We start from the raw sequence: 18,608 nt of genomic DNA, 5'->3' as shown, positions 1-18,608 counted from the left end.
TTTAGCACTGAAAACTCTTTCTGCCAAGGGAACACGTGATAAACAGGCTCAATTCTTACAGTTTGATTTCCTGAGCAATAAGCACAGAAACTGAGCCCAAAGAAAAGCTCCGTATTAGCAATAAAATCCAACCATTCAAATAGGAAAGAAGAGACACCCAGACTGGTGCAGACCTGTTTCCGGAGAGAATTTTGGCTCCCCAACCCTTTCACACCCCGCAGTGGCTCAGTGAAAGAATTCTTAAGAAGTTGCAAGTTTGGTCATAATGTGTAAAAAGCCCCTGAAATGCGACATCATTTACTCTTCTGTGGTATTGCTCAGCAGAGCTAATAAATCTTGCATGAGCAGAGCTGATTCTAATTTTCTAATACGAAAAGGCATTTGGATTGAGAGAGAAGGGAAGATAAAAGTGATTGAATCTCCAATAGCCCAGAGTCAGTGACAGGAAACATCCTGATGCGGACCCTGAGGAAGAATGGCTCCCTCCCACCCCAACATCCCATTCTCCCTGCTTTCTGCTCGCGACTCCCCTATTGACAGGATGTGGTTTTAAACACAGTTACACAAGTTATCATTTCTGCCTTCTGATCAATCTGAATTTTCAGGACGATTACCCTCTTAATCAATGATTGCTATCAGCATCCCCAGCTCCTCAGCGGCGCTGCGGGCAGACGGCGCACAGGCAGTGACGTTGGAGGAGGCTGGGAGCTGTGAAGGCCACTTCAAGGAACATCTGATGGGAAAAATAAGTGGAGGGAATTCAAAGGGATGTTGTGCAAGGCACAGCTAGGCAGGAAAGATCAGGGATCTGCTGAAGGTATACCACTAAATTGGAAAATGAATCTATTGAAACTACAGTATGAGTAGTGCGGCACTGGAACGGGTTGTCCGGAAGATGGTGGATGTTCCATCATCGAAGGTCAGGATGGATGGGACTCTGAGCACCTGAACTGCAAGGGTTCCTGTCCATTGCAGGGGAACTGGGCTAGAGATCCTTCAGGAGTCCCTTCTAACTCAAACGACTTTATGATTCTATGAAAACAATGAATTTGCCATCTACCCAAACCAGATCACTAAGAGCTATCTGTTGTGAGCACTCCTGCTCCTGATGAAGCTAATGAGCTCCATTTCCAGAGACTGAAACTATTAAAAGCAAAAGAGGAGAAGTAGGCTTCAGACATCTCCAAAGATGTGGGATTTTATGCATTTTATTTCCAGAGAGTGTCACCAGAATGCCCCTATCACTTTCACAAAGCAAGTCCTCCCCCATGGAAGAAATATCTCCTTCAGCCACCAGTGGTTGCTCTTGGAGGATACAGGCATATCCTCAGTACATCGTTCCACCCCAAAAGTCACTTCACCACATCCCTGCACCCCTTCCTCTGGGCACCTGGATCAAGGAAGGGGCTGCTGGGCAAGGAGGGAGCTCTGGGAGAGGGGAAAACAGCTGAGCTCCTGCAGACACAGCAGCATGGTGACAGCGTGGTGGCCTCGTGACTGCGCCCAGCAGCTCGGGCTGGCACTGAGCAGAGGCAGGGGGTGAGGCTGGCAGCCAGCTGCCTTCACAGGCTGCTGCTGGCTGGAGGAGCTCTCCGAGAGCACAGTATTTCACCAGCTATTTTACATGGAGAATTGCCGATCAAAGATATCCCCACTGTGTGCTCCAGAGCAATAAAAATAAAAAAAACCCACAAGAAGAATTCTTTAGGCGGGTAATGGGCATTTTATTCCTTTTTATGACACTAAACATAGGCAGCTGGCATAATTACACCACAATAAAGGCATAATGTGCACCTAGCAGAACAAACTCATACTTTTGATAATTAGGCAGAGCAAACACAGTCTGGGGTTCAGTCACACGGATTCACTGTCTCCTGATGCTGCCAGGGCCCCGTCCCTGCAGTGTGCCAGCTCCACACCCATGGTAGGATTTAGAGACCCTATGGGAGAGCTGAGCAAGCAGAGCATTACCTGAGGGCAATCCTGCGAGGAAGGGATGGCCAGGGAGCTCTGTTACCTGCAGCCCCATGCACTCATCCTGCACCTCTCCTGCATGTAGCTCCTGGTGATGGAGCCAGGGAGTGAGAGCACCAACTCTACAGCTTGATCCTAAAGAGTGACCCAACGAAGGATGCAGCAGAGCCAGCTCTGCAGGGCCATACTGTGCCCAGTGTAACGGCAAAGGGAGACTCACAGCACAGAAATGCTGAGCCCCTTTTGGGCTTTGCACCAGGAATGTGTTCTCCAAGGTTCTGTGTACCTGTGAGTCCTGGTGCCAACGTGCAGGGCAGCACACAGCAGCGAGCACACTCCTCAGGCAGCTGCATGCAGCTCTGACTGAGGAGTCCAGCCAAGGCGGAGATCCTAAATGATCTCTGAAATATTAATAGCATCAATCAGAGCCAAGCCAACAGAGGTTACCACACTGGGAAAGCACCGAGCAGGCTTTCCTGAAGCTGGCACGAGTCCATGCACTAAATATCCAGTTTGTTTAAAAATATAAAATTGATGTCCCTCTCCTCTGCCTTTCAACATCATGTGAGAAGTCTTCAGTGGCCCAGAAGGGAGCCCAATACCATAGCCCGGCTGTGGGGCTGCGCAGACCAAATGCACCACCATCCCCAGCTCCTAGTGAAATGGTCCCACCTATAAAACCATAGAATCATTACAGTTGGAAACGATTGGTAACATCATCTGAGCCCACTGTCCCATCTCTTCTTTAAATCTCTATCTATTTCCCCATCTTTTCTCACCTCTAAGTAAGGAGAAAAACACTTGCTATTATACTCCTCCATGACTTTATAGACCACATCAGACCATGACACTTTGACTCCTGCTCAGGAGCTCCTGTGCCTCATGAAGCCAGCAGAATATTCACATCTCTCACCCAAGGGTGTCCTGGTCTTGGAAGGCAGTGCCCAGGCTGCGGGAAAGAAGTTGCAAGACCTCATGGGGCTCCCACTGCAGGCAAGCAGAGAATTTAATCTCAACTTGCTTAGAAGCCTTGAGGCTCTAAGAGATTTAATTAATTAATTTGATGAGTATGAAACACTTATTAATATACAAATTCCCCTACACCGTCTCCCATCTCCCAGTTCAGCATATCTCACTGCTTTCATACTGAGCCCAAGGGAGGCAGGGAGGCACATCTCCTTGCAAACAAGGCACAAGCTCCTGCAGCCACACCGGCTGGGCAGGACAGCAAGCACTAAACCAGCTGATGTTCTAATCCCCAAAGCTTGCATTAACCTCTCATCCCTGTTCTGGAGAACTCCAGAGGCCATTTTCATGCTCTTCCATGGAGCTTCTGTCCTTTAAATGCACAGAAATGAGTGCACAGCTCTTTGCCCAGGTACCAGGTACCCCTGCTGCACTCCAGCTGTGGGATTGGGACATAGGAAAGCAGCAAAGGCCACCTTCTGTGCAGTGTACCTTTGCTTTCCAGCTCCTTTGGATCTGCAATGCAGCAGGATGACTGTAAGACATCCCCTGCCTGTAATCCCTTCTCCTCTTGCTCCACTACAGAAAGTGTTCTCATGGATGCTGCAGTTCTCATCAAGTCTTCCCATTGCCAGAATTGGAGTGCATTGGGTCAGGCTGCCTGCTGCAACACGAGGGCACACAGAAGGCTCTAGTCGAACCCAATGGTTACAGCTCTGCAGCAGAGCACACAAAGCCAGATGGGAACTGCAGACAGATGTTCACATCCCGCAACAGGGAGAGGTGCAGCCCTGCAATATGGCACAAGGGCTGCACAGGGGCCTCAGCAGCTGCCACTCCTGCCACCCGCAGGCTCCAGCAATGTGCAGGCAGAACTACAAACACTGACATGCCTTCAGCTGCTCGCATGGTGATGCTTCTGCTTACAGTTCCAGCTAGCTGATGCTCTGCTGAATTCTGAAGTTTCAGCTGTCCATGGCCACCACCAGAGCAAACTCTTTTCTTCCTCCCTAAGGACTTCCAAAGGACAAGGGAAGCAAGAACTACTAATTTTTATTCAATTCTGTGTGAGTTACAACTTATTTCTGTTCTTTCATATAGTCACACATTTTATGGCCAAAAGGAATTATTGAAGTTATACTCTATTTTGCAAGCCAGGAAACTTAGCTCCTTTCTGGGGAACTAAGCGCAAGAAATGACAGTAACCTCTGGGGATCACAGCTTTCCTATCTGTTCCCTGGTAAGTCCACACAGACACATGCTTCATGGGAAACTGCTCCTGAGCTTTTAGGATGCAGTAGTGGGAAAGAAAAAGAAAGAAAAAAGAAAAGAGTAGGGAAGCACACACAGCCATTCTGAGTTAGACCAAGACGACCACTGCTCTTTTCTACCCCCCTGGGATGGGCATGCATGCTACCACAAGTCATCCAAAACCAGTGAAGCCTCCAGGCTGTATCTAGAGCCCACCTCAGCCGTAGCAAGAGCAGCTCCTGAGACTGCAAGGAAAGGAAATGAGATGCGAGGCTGGGATCATTACTTTGAAACTATAAGCTCATGCCACTGAGCCAAAGCCTGTTATCCTGACATGCTGTGCCACCCCAGCAGCACTGATCATTTTCCAGCTCTGGTGCCCCTGGGAGCCCAGCTGCAGACATGGGACCAAAGGGCCAGATCTTCAGACTCTCCCAGATGCCCTTTCCCGTTCAGACAAATATCCTCACTCCCTCCCTTTGATTTAAGAGTTCCTCTCCTGGCCCTGACAGTAAGGTATTTCTGTCCCACAGATTATAACTCACTCTGGGCTATTATTCAACTCCCAAGCCCTGGCCCTGCTGCATTTAGTCCAAACATAATATCCTTCATGCATATATTATCTGTCTCCCTATTATCTGGAATCATTTCGGAATTAAATTTCAGTCCTGCAATATTGGCTTGAAGAGCGGCTCGCTTTATGGGCTAGTCAAAGGTTAGAATACCAATCAAAATAACACTGCCGATGCAGAGAGACATTTTAATATTCCAAAACCCGGTAATTGTAAAAGGACATAATATTTTTTCCCTGATTACCCCAAAGGCAACACATGTTAACAAGGCGAGGGAGAAGAGTGAAAGAAATTTCAGAGTTCAGACAGCCGCACGACAGATTTAAAGGAGAAGTCATGCATGGCGGTGGCTCCAGGCCCGGCAGTGGGAGGCACCCTGCCCACCTCAGCCCCCATCGTCCTCCCAGAGGCAGCCCAGACGCCCTGGATCCACCAAGGGCAGCCTCACGCCACGCAAGAGCTACACTGAGATGGATGCAGCCAACACTCACCAAGCAGGAGAAAGCGCCCAACTTCTGCTCAGGCACTGAGCCTGCCCCACGTTAATCCTTCTGAGCTCGAGAACCTCAGCCTGCAGTAAGTTGTTCCAACAGTTAATTATTGCTTCTCTAAAATCTGCACCTGAACTATCTCTCGCTTGGATTCCAGGCATTGGAGCTGCTTAAGTTGTTGTTCTGCCAGGCTGATGGAGCTTCTCACCACCTTCAGGCTCCCCATGTATTGCCCAGGGTCTACAGCCAAGACACTCATACACCCTTCTCTCTGGTATCCTAGGCAGCTTCCAGGGCCTTTGATGTACAGAAAGTGTTCTCGTGGATGCTGCAGTTCTCATCAAGTCTTCCCATTGCCAGAATCCCTACTTCTCCATCATCTCTGTGAGTCTCTCAGTGTGGTCCAAGCTGTCCCAAACAAGGAGGTGATCAAGCCCCGCTGCTCCTACTCAGCATGCCCTGCTTTTAAACCCAATGGCATCAATCTTCTGGATGCAGTACCTACACACTTCAGAGAAAACGATTTTTAAGTTTTCTTCCAAGGCATTGATAGAAGTGCTAAATACAAGAGGCCTGAGAAATAGATCCCTATGGGGCCCCACTAGGAAAACAAGAACTCCATGATGATTACCCATTTACAATTAAATGCTAGGAGCTGTCAGTTCGCTCGTTCTTAATCAATGTCATGTGTGCCATGTTGATTTTGTATCACTCTTGTTTCTTCATCAAAATGTCATAAGGTACCAAGTCAAATGCCTTCCAGAAGTATATTACATTGACATGGTTACCTTTATCAACCAAACATGCAGTCTCATAAAAAAAATATCAAGTTAGTTTGAAAAAGATCTAGTTTCCATAAATCCACATTGATTGGCATTATATTACCCTCTTTTCATTCTTTATTAATCATCTATGATATCTGGCTTTTCATTACTTTGCCCAGAATTAATGTCAAGCTGATAGGGCTATAATTACTTCATCGGTCATCCCATTTGCCCTTCTAAATTACTGGTACAACATTAGCTTTCTTCGAGTCCTCTAGAACTTCCCCCATGTTCAAAGACTTATTAAAAGCAACAAGAACAGTTGAGAGGTTCTCAGCCAGCTCTCTGAAAGCTCTTGTAAACCAGCTATGCAAAATGCCAACCTAAAGCAACCAGTTATGGTATCGTAACAGCATCTTGCTCACTGATACGACATCCTCTGCCTTTCAGTAAATACGGAGCAATGCATTTTGCTGTTAGAAGCAATCTTTCCATTCCCTTCCAGCTATGAACCAATGCCATTGCACAGACACTTTTCTTTCCCAATTTCCACATCCTTACTTCCCTTACCACTGGAGCTGTGTTTCTACTTTTGCTTCCCTTCACAACATCTAACATTGCTGCCTTCTGAGAGACCTATTTACTGAGGCCAGGAGCTCCAGAGCGAGGGATAGGGGGCTAAGAGAGCACAGCTCCCATGAAGGCAGGCAGGACAGGGTCTCAAGCACCAGGTGCCTGACTACATGCCTAATGCTTCAGTTGTGAAACACTGCCTGAGAAGTCCTTCTCTGTCATTTCTGACCTTCCTAGGCATTTTATATTCCCTATAGCTAGTAACTCAATCAACAGGCAATTGATAGCCATCACACACGCACACACTTAGCCCTCAAGAGGTTAACTTTTGGAAGTAACTTTCAGACATGTGTCAAAAAACAGCCTATTTCTCAACTGCATCCATTTTAATGTTCTTCATCCAAAGCACTCATGGCACTAATACCAAGTGCCTAAGAACTCCTTCCATCCCAAAGGCACAAGGAATTGTTAATTCAGAGAAGAGACAAAGACTTGCTAACAGCTTTTTGTTTGTTTAGAATGTGTTTACTTCCAGTTGCCAAATATTAACAAAAACATCCTATTACATCCTTCCTCTGCTGTATTTCACAAAGCCAGTAGATGACAAAATATTTGTCCATACGTATTAGCTGTTTGCTTCCAAGCTACAGAAACCTACAGATCACTAAAAGCTGGGCCTGGAAAACACCAGCCCTGTACTTATCCCAGCATGGACTTTCTGAAGTAACCACCATTTGTGTACCTAAAGACATGTGGACCTCTGTGAACAGAGACAAAAGATGGTCAAACGGGCCTGGATGAGAAAGGGACACCCTTGGCTCTGCAGTGAGTATGAAGATTGCCTTCTTTTTTTTTTCTCCAAGTAAGTATTTCAAAAATAAGGAATAAAATCTTTACACGTTCCATAAAATATTCCTTAGTTTTCTTATAACTACGTAACCTCCAAAGAAGAAATGGAAGATGACAACACAGTGTTAAAAATAGCTCCCACAACCCAATTCTGGAGTCAGGGAACAGCCTGTGGCTCTGTGCCAGCTCCCCACCAACAGTTGTGCTGCGCTGCAAAAGAGACCATGAAGGCAGACTCAGGCAGGGGCCTCGTGTCAACAGTAGGAGAGAAACTGGCACCACTTCTTTGCTCTTTCACAGAAGAGAAGGCTGAAGTTCACAAAAATGATAAGGTTTAAAAGAAATTAAAGGACATGCATCTTCACACTACTGTGAATAAGCAGAGTACAATTAATGCATAATTAAATAGCACAACTCATTGCTGCAGGATGCTCTAGAAACTGAAAGCGTCAGCAGATTCAGAAAAAGAAACAAATGGCAGCAGATGCAGCAAACGCAGTGGGTAACAGGCACAGGGTCAGGGACAGCCACCAGTCCCAGTCTGCAGGTAATGGCTGGGAACCAGAGCAGGCTGACCTGACCCACATCTGCATGTTGCACCGACAGCAGCAGCTGCAGCAGAAGCTGGCACAGTGAGCCACACCAGCTCCCAAAAGAGCCAGCGCAGCACAGATGGGAGCTGATCCTGGTGCAGCAGGCATTCACCAACCCATCCCTGTTACCTGAGGGTGCCAGTGGTGTAGCAGCCAGGTGACAGGTGCACAAGGGACACATGCAGGCAGGATGGTGGCTCTCACGTGAGATGGTTTAAGGGGACAGCTAAAATGCTGCGGCATTCACAGATTGGCTCTGCTTCCTGCAGCTCTCCCTCCGTGCTCAGCTCATCGAAGGGAAGAACATGATCAACTCTCTGCCCCGAGTCAGCTCTACCCTGACAGCTCACTAGAGACACACGATCGCTCAGTGACATTAAAAATGTCAGCAAACACCGATCAGGCTTGGCAGCAGGGATGTGCTACCAGGCTGGGGGAGGCACAGGGCAAGGTAAAACTTCTGCAAACTCGGTCAAGTGCATGAGCAGCTTTTCTCCCTTTGTCTTTCACAGGAGGCTTTAGCTCAGATCCAAGACATCACAGCAGCAGGCAGGATGGAGCTCAGCAATACTGGTAAGGCCAGACCAGTCCCAGAAGGTTTCCTGGTGCAATACAAGTGTGCTCCATGTGCATGAGCAGAGGAACATGCAATATGTTTCGATGCTGCATCACTACACACAGAAACAAACTATGTCTGCCTCATGCACGCACCTGCCCAGCACATGTCCCTGGATTCTGATTTGCAGCTCCCAAACTCAGTGGGATTCTCTCATTATCAGTGGTCACAAGCAGAGACCCAAGTAAAAGCCAACAGGATGCAGGTGGGACCGTTCTGCAGGAAGCTGCTTTCAGTCACGCATGCCATTTACACTCAGATGAACCGTTTTCTCAACATCTGAAAGATCCAAGTCTCCACATTATCCATGACCTAGAAATTAGCAGTTTCACACCACCCCCAACATCTTCACTTCATGGATCAGGTCAGAGGCACTAGGAGGTGTTTCTAAGTCAGGAACTTGCCAGAGGGAGGAGAAAAGGGGCCGCCTGAGCTCCAAGGGAGGAGCAGGGGGGCGAGTCACCCGTCCATCCTTATTTGTCTCATGCTGGGAGCTCAGACACAAGAAACTGAGACTGCTGGGTTCTGCTGCTCGCACAGGATTATTTATTCAGGCTGGAAATGCTCTCTGATAAAAACAAACACACCTGCACAAGGACAAGCAGACACAAGCCCCAGCCCGTGTGTCCCATCCTACGCTCTTAGTCTGCAACCCCTGCAGCCAGCTGGGCAGGGGAGCATTCCCATGTTTCCCTCTGTCCCTCAGCCCTGTGCTTGGTGCTTCACCAGTGCTCACCAGCCTTCAGCTCACTATCAGAATTTATGCTGTAGCTCAGTGCATGAACACTTGTCTTGAAGAACTGCTGCTTGTCTGGTCTGCGTTACAACACATCACAGCCTCTGCTATGCTAAATCCTAGAGCCTTGAGCTATGGAAAAGAGCCGTAAGCCATCCATCCATAGACCCAGAGGAGGAGCACAGATGGATCAACCTACTGCTGAGCAAACATCATGGGACACAGGATTATTTTTTTTATTATTATTATTCTGAAGCCATCAACCTGCTGGTTATGTAGCTGCTATCCATTCACCGGAAGTTTAGTGAACTTCAAATGGCGATCATTAATGGTCACTGAACTGCAGAATGCCCCAACGTGCTTTCAGATTTCATTTACCAAGGACCAGCAATCAGCCAAAAGATTTGCTCTGACAGCAAGGAAATACAAGACCCCTTGACAAGTTCAGCCAGGAACGTGCTGCCAGCATCCCTTGTTCAGCTCATGTTCTACCCCATTTGATGGAACAGATCATGCAAATTGTCCTTCTGTGGCCGCTCAGCCTGTCACTCATGCTTCCATTTAAAACAACAAATAAATAAAAAGAACAAAAGAAAAGCCCATGTCTACAACAAGCTGTTTACAGGCAAATTCCACTTACTAAGACCCCTAATTATAAGGAAAAGGCACAGAAACCCAAATAAAACATGAAATTGGATGGGGGAAGGGAACCCTACTCACTCCAAGGTTTAATCAGAAGGACCACCCCAGATACTCTTTGCACAGATCCCAGCCTCCCCAGCCCTGCTACAGCTGGGTATCACATTCGTTTTTTCTTTCCACTCCCATTTGCCACTTGGGGCTTCACCATGTTTTTCCATGCTGGTGCATGGCAGGCTGCTCCTTGCCAGTCAGAGATGAAGCACCTCACAGCAAAGTGCAAGGGATTTTGCTCTGCAACTTGATCGCTGGTCTCTTAGGTGGACATGCTGCTGAGACAGCACAGCACAAAGGGAAATGCTCATTTTTATACCAGCATATTTGCCCACTTATCAACCAGAATTTTATCAGAAGGAAAGCAAGGTCCTTGGATCCTTATATGGCTGCAGACAAAACAGAGTGAGCAGAACTGGGATCAACAAAACCCTTGCTGGTGAGAGGCCTTGCAGCATCCCACTATTACACGGAGACACTGCACTGTGCTGCCACAATGGGTTTCTCCCCAGCTGCAGAACATATCCCATCAAGTACAGTAAGACTCTATTAGAGGAGATACAATAGGAGTCAGAGGACTCGCTGAGACCAGCTTCTGAGAAAATAACTCATTTCAATGCAAAACAGCAGTAGTTATTAGACACCTCCTTAAGAGGAAAGAAGGAAAAAAAGGGGGGGGGGAAGACAGAGACCATGGCAGCTTGCACAAAAGTACCTTTTTCAGATTAATCCACTGTTTGAAGTAATCAGCAACCGGCAGCCCTAAGTACTGGCATTGTCCTGGTAACCTGTAAGAGAGAAGAGAGAGCAGGTTTGATTCAATTACTGTCCTGACAACACAAACTCTGTTTTATTAAGCACATTTCACTCTGAGATGGAAGAGCCCCTCCAGCCTGCAGGAGCAGGCTGCACATCAGAAAGGACAGCAGCAAACAAACCTCACGAGAGCACAGCTTGGCTGAAGCCTGACACACACCCAGCCACAGCCAGGCTGAAGATGCAAAGAGCTGCACACTGTCCCACTGCAGGTTTGAGCAGCATTGGCCAGATCTGCAAGCATGAGTCTTTAACCTCTGCCAACAGGGCTCACTGTGTGGGAACAGAGGGACACCAAAAGCCCTGGATTTGGAAAGTGGCTCCTTCTGCACAATGCCAGCCAGGCAGAGAACCCTGCTTTGCCCATGGATGGGGAAGGCTGAGAAGCAAAACCGGGGCTCCAGCTGTGCTAGAGATGAGTTATAGGAGTCCTCTCCAGCCAGTTTGATCCAATCAGGAGTAATTGATGAATCTTGTTCATTCACGTACTGCTGAGCATGCCTGGGGCACTGGTCACAGGATCTTTAACTGAAGCAAAGGAACATCCCAAATAAATATGTCAACTAAATAAATGACTAAATTAGACTCATTTGTGCATGTTAAAAGCCACAACCCCAGGAATTGGCTTTTGCAAACAGAGGGGGTGGGGAAATCTTACAACTTCCTTAAACATGTGGGGACTGCAGGGGAGGAGGGAAGAGCCGCAAGTGCCAGCATCAGCTGCTCCAGCATCTCAGCACACATCTGCCCAGGGCAAAATACAGAGAACCCAGATTGGACTTGAGATTCAGGACTGAAATTCAGGAACAAATTCTGAGCTGAGTGCACCATCAGCCCCTGTACGGTAGCTAAGAGCTCAGCCTATCTCCAAGCCCTCTGATTTCCAGGGCAGCATCCCTTCAGATCTAGAGCAGCTGAACTATGAAGAAACCAAGGGGGGATGCAGACAGCACATCTGTGGGTAACATGAGATTCTGTGTATCACAGTAACCAAAGGAGCACTGCTACCTAATTCCTAAAGGGAAGAAAAGGACAAAAACTGGCAAATATATTCAAAGGAATCTCCCAGAAAAACGTGACCAATGCAGCTGCCATGCCCAGCCCCAGCAGTGAGCTGCCTTTGTGAGCTTGCTTAGGATGAGGAAGGGAAAGACTGTGCTAAAACCAAGCACCTGGTCCTGTAAAGACGTATGTCTTTACATAGCCTCATTTAGGAGTGGCAATTTAAGCTATACAGAAACATTTAAATAAAGAGGTCCATAAGAATCTCTTCTGTCAAAAGAATGAGCTTACAGCAGCAGAACCGAGGCGATCTGCAAGGTAAGCAGCACAACCTGACAGCGTGCTCTCATCTCTTGGCACAGCTCATCTAATGCCAGTACCATCACAACTGCATGGCCACCACATAAAAGTCAGCCTGCTCTGTGCCATTACCCGTGTCCATGACGCCCCAGAGCTGAACAGACATAACCAAGCCCAACCAGCATCCTAGGAAAGCTGCTTTCTGTGAGGGCCAAATGAAAAAACATCACAAGAAAAAGGAACTATCTCAAATAAGTGATGGATCTAACAAGGGAATCAGCTCAACCTCTGGGACTGCTCACTTTAGCTGGAGAGGACCACAAGAGCTGTTAGTAAGAAATGTGTTACTAAATGGTTTCCCCTTTCAGCCCAAGAAATCTTCATTAATACAGCCTTCAACCTGGCTCCAGCTAAAGGAATAATTCTCATCTCACCTAACGTTTAGACAGGGCTTAGGACAAGCCAGAACAGAACTGTTCTTGTTAGCTACACGAAGTGACAGCTAACCACCCAGTTCAATGAATGACATGAAAGCATTTCCATACCCGTGGGATCAAAAAGGATAGGAAACAGGACAGCTTGGTTCTTCTCCCACCCTGAGACTGATGGCAGTAAGCCCAGGGCGCTGGACAGTGGGACTTTAATTGAAGAAAATAAATGTTCCAAATAAATATGTCAACTAAATAAATGACCCATTTTTGCAAACAAGTAACAACCCCAGAAACTGGCTGTGGAACTGTGTGACCTAAGGACATTCCCCCTCCCCCTCTGTGCTTCTGCTCCCCTCATTTCACATTAGCACCAGAGAGACTTTACCAAGTTTTTAAAGCACTGGCAGCTCCATATTCATACCATAACCTGGGCAGGCTGTCAGCCTCCGCTTCCTGAGCTGGAAGATTCAGGTCGGGTGGCCCCAGGCTGTCAGGGAGACAGCCCCTGAGCACCTTGCCCTTACTGAAGTACAGCCCTGTGTTCTGGTGTAGTCCAGGGCTGCAGAGGTCTCGGCATAGACGTGGGGATCTGGGGGCTCTCATTGCACCGAAAGTAGGATCCAGGAAAGCACTCCTAGCTTCAAGGTTGTCACCTACAGTGGATCCGTGCTCCCTCAACCTAGGGAACAGGCAGCAGTTTCTCCATCACCTTCTGCAGGTTGGAACAGGCATGGCAAACCTGTGACTCTCCTGGGGAATAAAACTGCCAAGGCCTTTAAGAAAGCATCTCCATTTATTAGAATCACTACCAGGCTCTGAGCAACCTATGCAGCTGTAGGTGACCCTGTTCAATTGTGGAGGAGTTAGACTTAGACAGCCTTTAAAGGTCCCTTCCAACTCAAATTATTCTATCATTTGGCAAACAGACTTTATGCTCAATATGGCTCCTCATCTGGTAAAATTCAATCTTGATGAGTAGAGCGGCTGTGCTCAAGCAAATAGCTCAGGGTACAGAATCACAGAGTCATCAAGGCAGGAGAAGACTTTCAAGGCCATCAGGTGCAAACGTCAACCCAACTTGCCAAGTCCCATCATTAAACCGTGTTCCTCAGTGTCACATGCATGTATCTCTGAAATACCTCCAGGGATGGAGACTCCTCTGCTTCCCTTGACATCAAGTGAACAACAAAGATCCCACCATGCTTCCAGCTTCTGAATGAAGTCTCGCTGCTTCCTCTCCACAAACAATCTCACCAGCCAACGACTGTGCTTCAGGCACTTGCCAGTGAGAAGCCTGAAAATGGCTGCGGGATCCTCCAGCCTCCAGTGCAGCTCTGCTTCAGCCTGCACTTCCATTTTCAGAGAGCCCCCTCATCCCAGGCTCTGTTTTCCACCCAGCCCTGGTCCTCTTCATGCTGTGAGGGAAACAGGGGCTGGAGAAGAACGGGATGTAAACGGAAAGTGAGGTCACCTGACTGCATTCCTCCCAGTGAAACCAGTGAGAAGCGCACAGCTCAGCGGTGATAAACGGCCTTGCTTTAGTTATCACTTCCCTTAAGTTAAGGAGAGCAGCCTAGTGATGGATGGGCTGGAATTCGGTTATCGGGGAAGGCTGTCAGCCAGAGTTGCCTATCTCCACACACATTTAGCAGGGCATCATTATGCGATGGCATGGAGTTAAAATATGACCAAGGGTATTGAAAGTAAGAGAGAATGGGATTTAAAAAAAAGAAAAAAAAAGGCAAATTGAGCAACAATAAAGGAGCGTGAGGCAAGAACGTTATCGTACGAGTGACACCTTTTATCTCGGTCTGGTTAGCTAGAGCAGGGCACAAATTGGTCCTTCCTCCACTATTGTATCCTCTTGTACAAACAGAGGCAGATAAAATGTGTCACCGGTGCGATAGCATATCAATTTAACCCTAATTATCTAGGGGGTCAAACTAAGAAATAGGGGTTTCTCATTTCAACAGGTTCCTCCGCCTCTGCTCAGAGCCACCACATTAATATGGAAGGGAGGGTTGGCCATAATTGATTTCCGTCACTCAGGTGGTCCTCGTGTATAAAAAATTAATGCTTGATTCTCCCAACTCATCAGAGCTGGTTAACGTCCATCTGCTTCTGGGTTCAAGATGTCAGGAGACAAAGAAATTGGGCCACTTTCTACACACTGGGTGTATTGATATTGAGGCAGTTTAAAGAATAAGTCCCTCTTTGGGAAAGATAAAGGGACATTAAATCTTGATATTTATAGACCTGGTTGTAGCTTTCAAAAAAAATAAAAAAAAAAATCACGCACCGGAGACCTCAAGTTGGAAGAGATGCAGAACATTTTAATTGCCAACCTCGCTGCACCGAGCTGCCAAGGAGAGGGCAAGCATGCTTCTGCTCTGGAAGTCCTCTGCTGAAGGAGCATGGGAAGCTTCAGTGGAGATGCTGAGATGTGGCAGCACAGAGCAGAAGCAAGGTGTCACCCAAGGGAGTAGGACAGCTGCCAAGAACAAGGCTTGGTCAAGGGCTGGATTAGCCCCTGCCAGGTGACTGCCTTCTCTGTGCCTCCATCCCTCTGCCTCCATCTTGCACTTCACAAGCTGCAGCTGTGCCAAGACAATACCTTTTGAGAGGGTTTGAGAAGCCCTAGGCTCTTGCAGAAACCCTGAGACAGGTGCCTTCTCTTCTCCCCCCCCCCATCTCTCTCTGCCTTCCTTCCATCCTCTCAGTTCTCTCAGCCACCCCCAAACTTGTCACAGCGCAACAAGCCTACGAGCTGCACATCAGCTTTAAATATCAGCGTGCGTGACGCTGGGACATGAGAGCAGGGAAGTGGGAACAGACAGAGCCAGCCTCCATCGCCTGTCAGTGAGCACTAATGAATTTCAACACCAGCAGCCATTGCTTCAGATGGGCTGGCGAGAGAAGACGGAGTTGCAGTGAGGAGCCTTTGCAGGAGCAGCCTGCCTTGTTTCAAAGCCCCTCTGTTAATAAATGTCAGAGCTGAGCTGGCTGCAGCCCTCATACTGGGATGAGTGGTTTGGGGGCAGGGGGGGACAGGCAGCTGACAGCATGCAAGTACTTGGGCTGGCACGGCTCCTCCTGCTGCACTCCCAGATGGGAGCCAGAAAAAAGTCCCAGAACCCAAGGGGCACACATCCACTGTAGGGAATCAGAAACAACCTCCAGAGGAGCCACAACTGCAACCCCATCATCACCCAATGCCACTTGCTGGGGTTGGAGTTACGGAGAACAGTCCCAGGGTCGGGCAGAGGGGTGCAGAGGCACCCAGGCACTCTGCCTGTACTACTGGCAGCAGCAAAGGCTGACCAGAGCAGTCTGCCCCTCTGCTAGCACAAATGCATTCCTGAGGCAGCAGCAGCATCCAGCACAGGGCACCACATGGCAACCGCACCGATGCACAACATGAAGGTCAATGCAAGTCTTCTTTACAAATGTCAACCTGTCATCTCTGGATATTAATGAGGGCTGACCAGCAGCTAAAATGCATCCATGCTCCATTAGTAATAAGAGAGCCACAATGCAGGAGAAGAGCATACACCGAGGCGTGCGGAGGTTCCGCAGGGCCTGGGGAGGTGTGCTGATGCACAAAGATAACAGAAGCCATTCTAAGTACCCAGTGAGGGAAGCAGGCTGCACACAAACCCCTTCACTGGAGAGCATGTTAGCTTTTTCCATCAATCTTTAATTGGATTAGGGTAATGAGGCCAAAAAACCCAGGCTAAGCAGCGAGGCTAATACCTGGCACTCTCAGAGCTTCCTGTCTCTTTCTGGCCAGCACTGCTTTCCCTCTGTCCCACTTACATTTCCACCTAGGAAGCCCCAAAGGCTCACCATCACTTGCTCGCCCTGCAAAGTACGGCGTGCCTTCCACTGCCATCAACCTTAATGAAACATGAAGGCATTTAGCACCATGTGAAATCTGGCCCTTTTATGGGTTTCTGTCTGTGCGTCAGCTCGATGCTGGCAGAGATGCTATCTCAACATTAAAAGCAAGGCTGTAACACAGTAGGTATTCAGCCTCCAACAGAAGATGTTCATCAACAATTGCACACACATGATGCTACAATAAATCTATGTGCTACTGCTTAACAGCTTCTCTTAAAAAGATTCATAGCTCTATTTACTGGGCCTGATTCTCCTGCTATACATGTGGGAGTAAATCTGGAGTAACTCTACTGCTGTTAGTAGGCAGCCAGTGGGAATAAGTAGCCATGAAAGTAAGCTACAAATGCAGCCTTTTGATTTTAAATAACCACCTAATTACCATGCAGGAAAGCAGGACTTGCTGGTTTTACAGTTCAACTGAGGTTAGGGGTGCAGCAGGCAGAACCTCCAAGTTCTCCATATCAGCAAAGCAGCACTCAGGGTCAGGGCAAATGCTGCGTTCCAGCAGGGAGGAGGGCTGGGGGGAGTTGCCTTTGACAACAGAAGGGCACCAAGTTGCTCCCAATGAAAGAGAAATTGGAAAGTGTCCAAGGCTGAGGGTCACCTCCTCAGCCGTGAGAATCTGACACTATATAAAAAACTTTAAAACAGATTTTTACATGCAGGCTTGCTGCAACAGATTGGCCGCTTATAGCATCACAGAGTACCTTATCAAGAGCAGTGTACAGTCTTAGCATACTGCACACCTCTGGCACAGGCATGTTCTTGATAGAAGTCACCAGCCATGACCACAAGCTGCAGGTGGTGAGTTTCCCATCTTCACTGTACAGGAAATAAAGCACTGGGACAGAGAGGTGGGGAACCTCCTCACTGCAAACACGCTCAGAAAAGACCCCAAGTGAGCTGTCTGAGCTTGAAGTCAGCCCTTCTTAGAGCAGCAGGCTGGAATAGAGATCTCTATTTAAATGATTCTGTGATTCATGCTGCAGTGGAGGCCAATTAGAAACACAGAGCGTATCCTTCTTCTATCTATATAGCCTGTTAGGGAGTGTTTCATACAGAGCCTTGTCTCGTAATCGCCTGGTCCTCTGCATACGAGCTGGTTGAAGAGGCTGCACTCAGACTCCTGCTGCAGAGCATCATGTCTACTCCTTGATTAAGGCAGGGCACATGATGCGATGAGTACATCCACAATGCATTGTGTCCAAGCCCCCTCAAAACCCAAACAGGCACAAAAAACTGAACTGAAATTAAAGGTGCTTCTCCCCAACTGCACAGTTTCCCACTGGAGTAGCTCCCCATAAAACTGGAGCATGCGAAACGCAGAGCGAGGTGCTGCTCAAGGGCAGAGCATGCATCCTGTTCCAGCTCCCTTCCCGACAGACAGGAGAAAGCCTTGTCTCTCCCATCCCTTGCCTGTCCTCACCATTTAGCTCGTACACTCTTCAGGACCAGGGCTTCTCTGCTATGAGTCATAAACTGTTTAGTGCCTAATGGTAAAGCCTATAGACGCTTAACATAATACAATCATGTCACTTAAAGGCCATTAGTCTCCAGTCTGAACAGCATTTTTCCAGTCACGAAGGAGAGCTGCCAGCTCGGGAAGGCAGAATAAGGACGTGGGTGGCCACATGGGTCACCGGATCCACAGACACCCAAATGACTTCTGTGATTACCTCCTCTTTCTCTCCCACTAAGGGAAAGGAGGCAGTGGGATGGGGGCAACTCCATCCCCTCTGCTGATATATAGCTGAGCATTACATGCATGACAGCTCCGTGTCCTTTCAGCACAGGCTGTGAGCACAGGACGCCCAGCACCCTGAGAAACAGGGGCTGAGCACAGGTTTCTCTGCTGTTACAGATTAGCTCTACACAAGGGGAATACACTTTGGGTTTCTCCTTCAGGGAGAGAGCCTGCTCCCCACCTCCAAGCACGAGCTGCCATTAGTATTTGCTTCAGCAGAGAGAAGGAGCAGTGAATCCTCCAGAGCAAAGGACAAGTGCAGCAATTAGGATGCAGGGGCTGCGGGAGCTGTTTAACAGCCCGACCCAGAGGTCAGTGCCGCCAACTCCCAACCCCT

At 48.1% G+C, this 18,608-nt stretch overlaps 1 protein-coding gene across 3 annotated transcripts in view; it reads right to left on the bottom strand.

The window, feature by feature from the left end:
• ERI3 (ERI1 exoribonuclease family member 3) overlaps positions 1–18,608 on the bottom strand; it is a 97,029-nt gene that overhangs the window by 42,733 nt on the left and 35,688 nt on the right. For all 3 annotated transcript variants that reach the window (XM_052666147.1, XM_052666148.1, XM_052666150.1), the window contains exon 6: positions 10,794–10,866. In XM_052666147.1, the coding sequence (XP_052522107.1) occupies positions 10,794–10,866 (73 nt within the window). The remainder of the gene's footprint in view (positions 1–10,793; positions 10,867–18,608) is intronic.

The sequence above is a fragment of the Tympanuchus pallidicinctus genome, unplaced genomic scaffold, assembly GCF_026119805.1.
Source record: "Tympanuchus pallidicinctus isolate F22 unplaced genomic scaffold, pur_lepc_1.0 scaffold7, whole genome shotgun sequence".
NCBI classification, from domain to species: Eukaryota; Metazoa; Chordata; class Aves; order Galliformes; family Phasianidae; genus Tympanuchus; species Tympanuchus pallidicinctus.
Note: the sequence above shows the minus strand (reverse complement) of the source record. Positions and strands in the feature narration are given on the sequence as shown.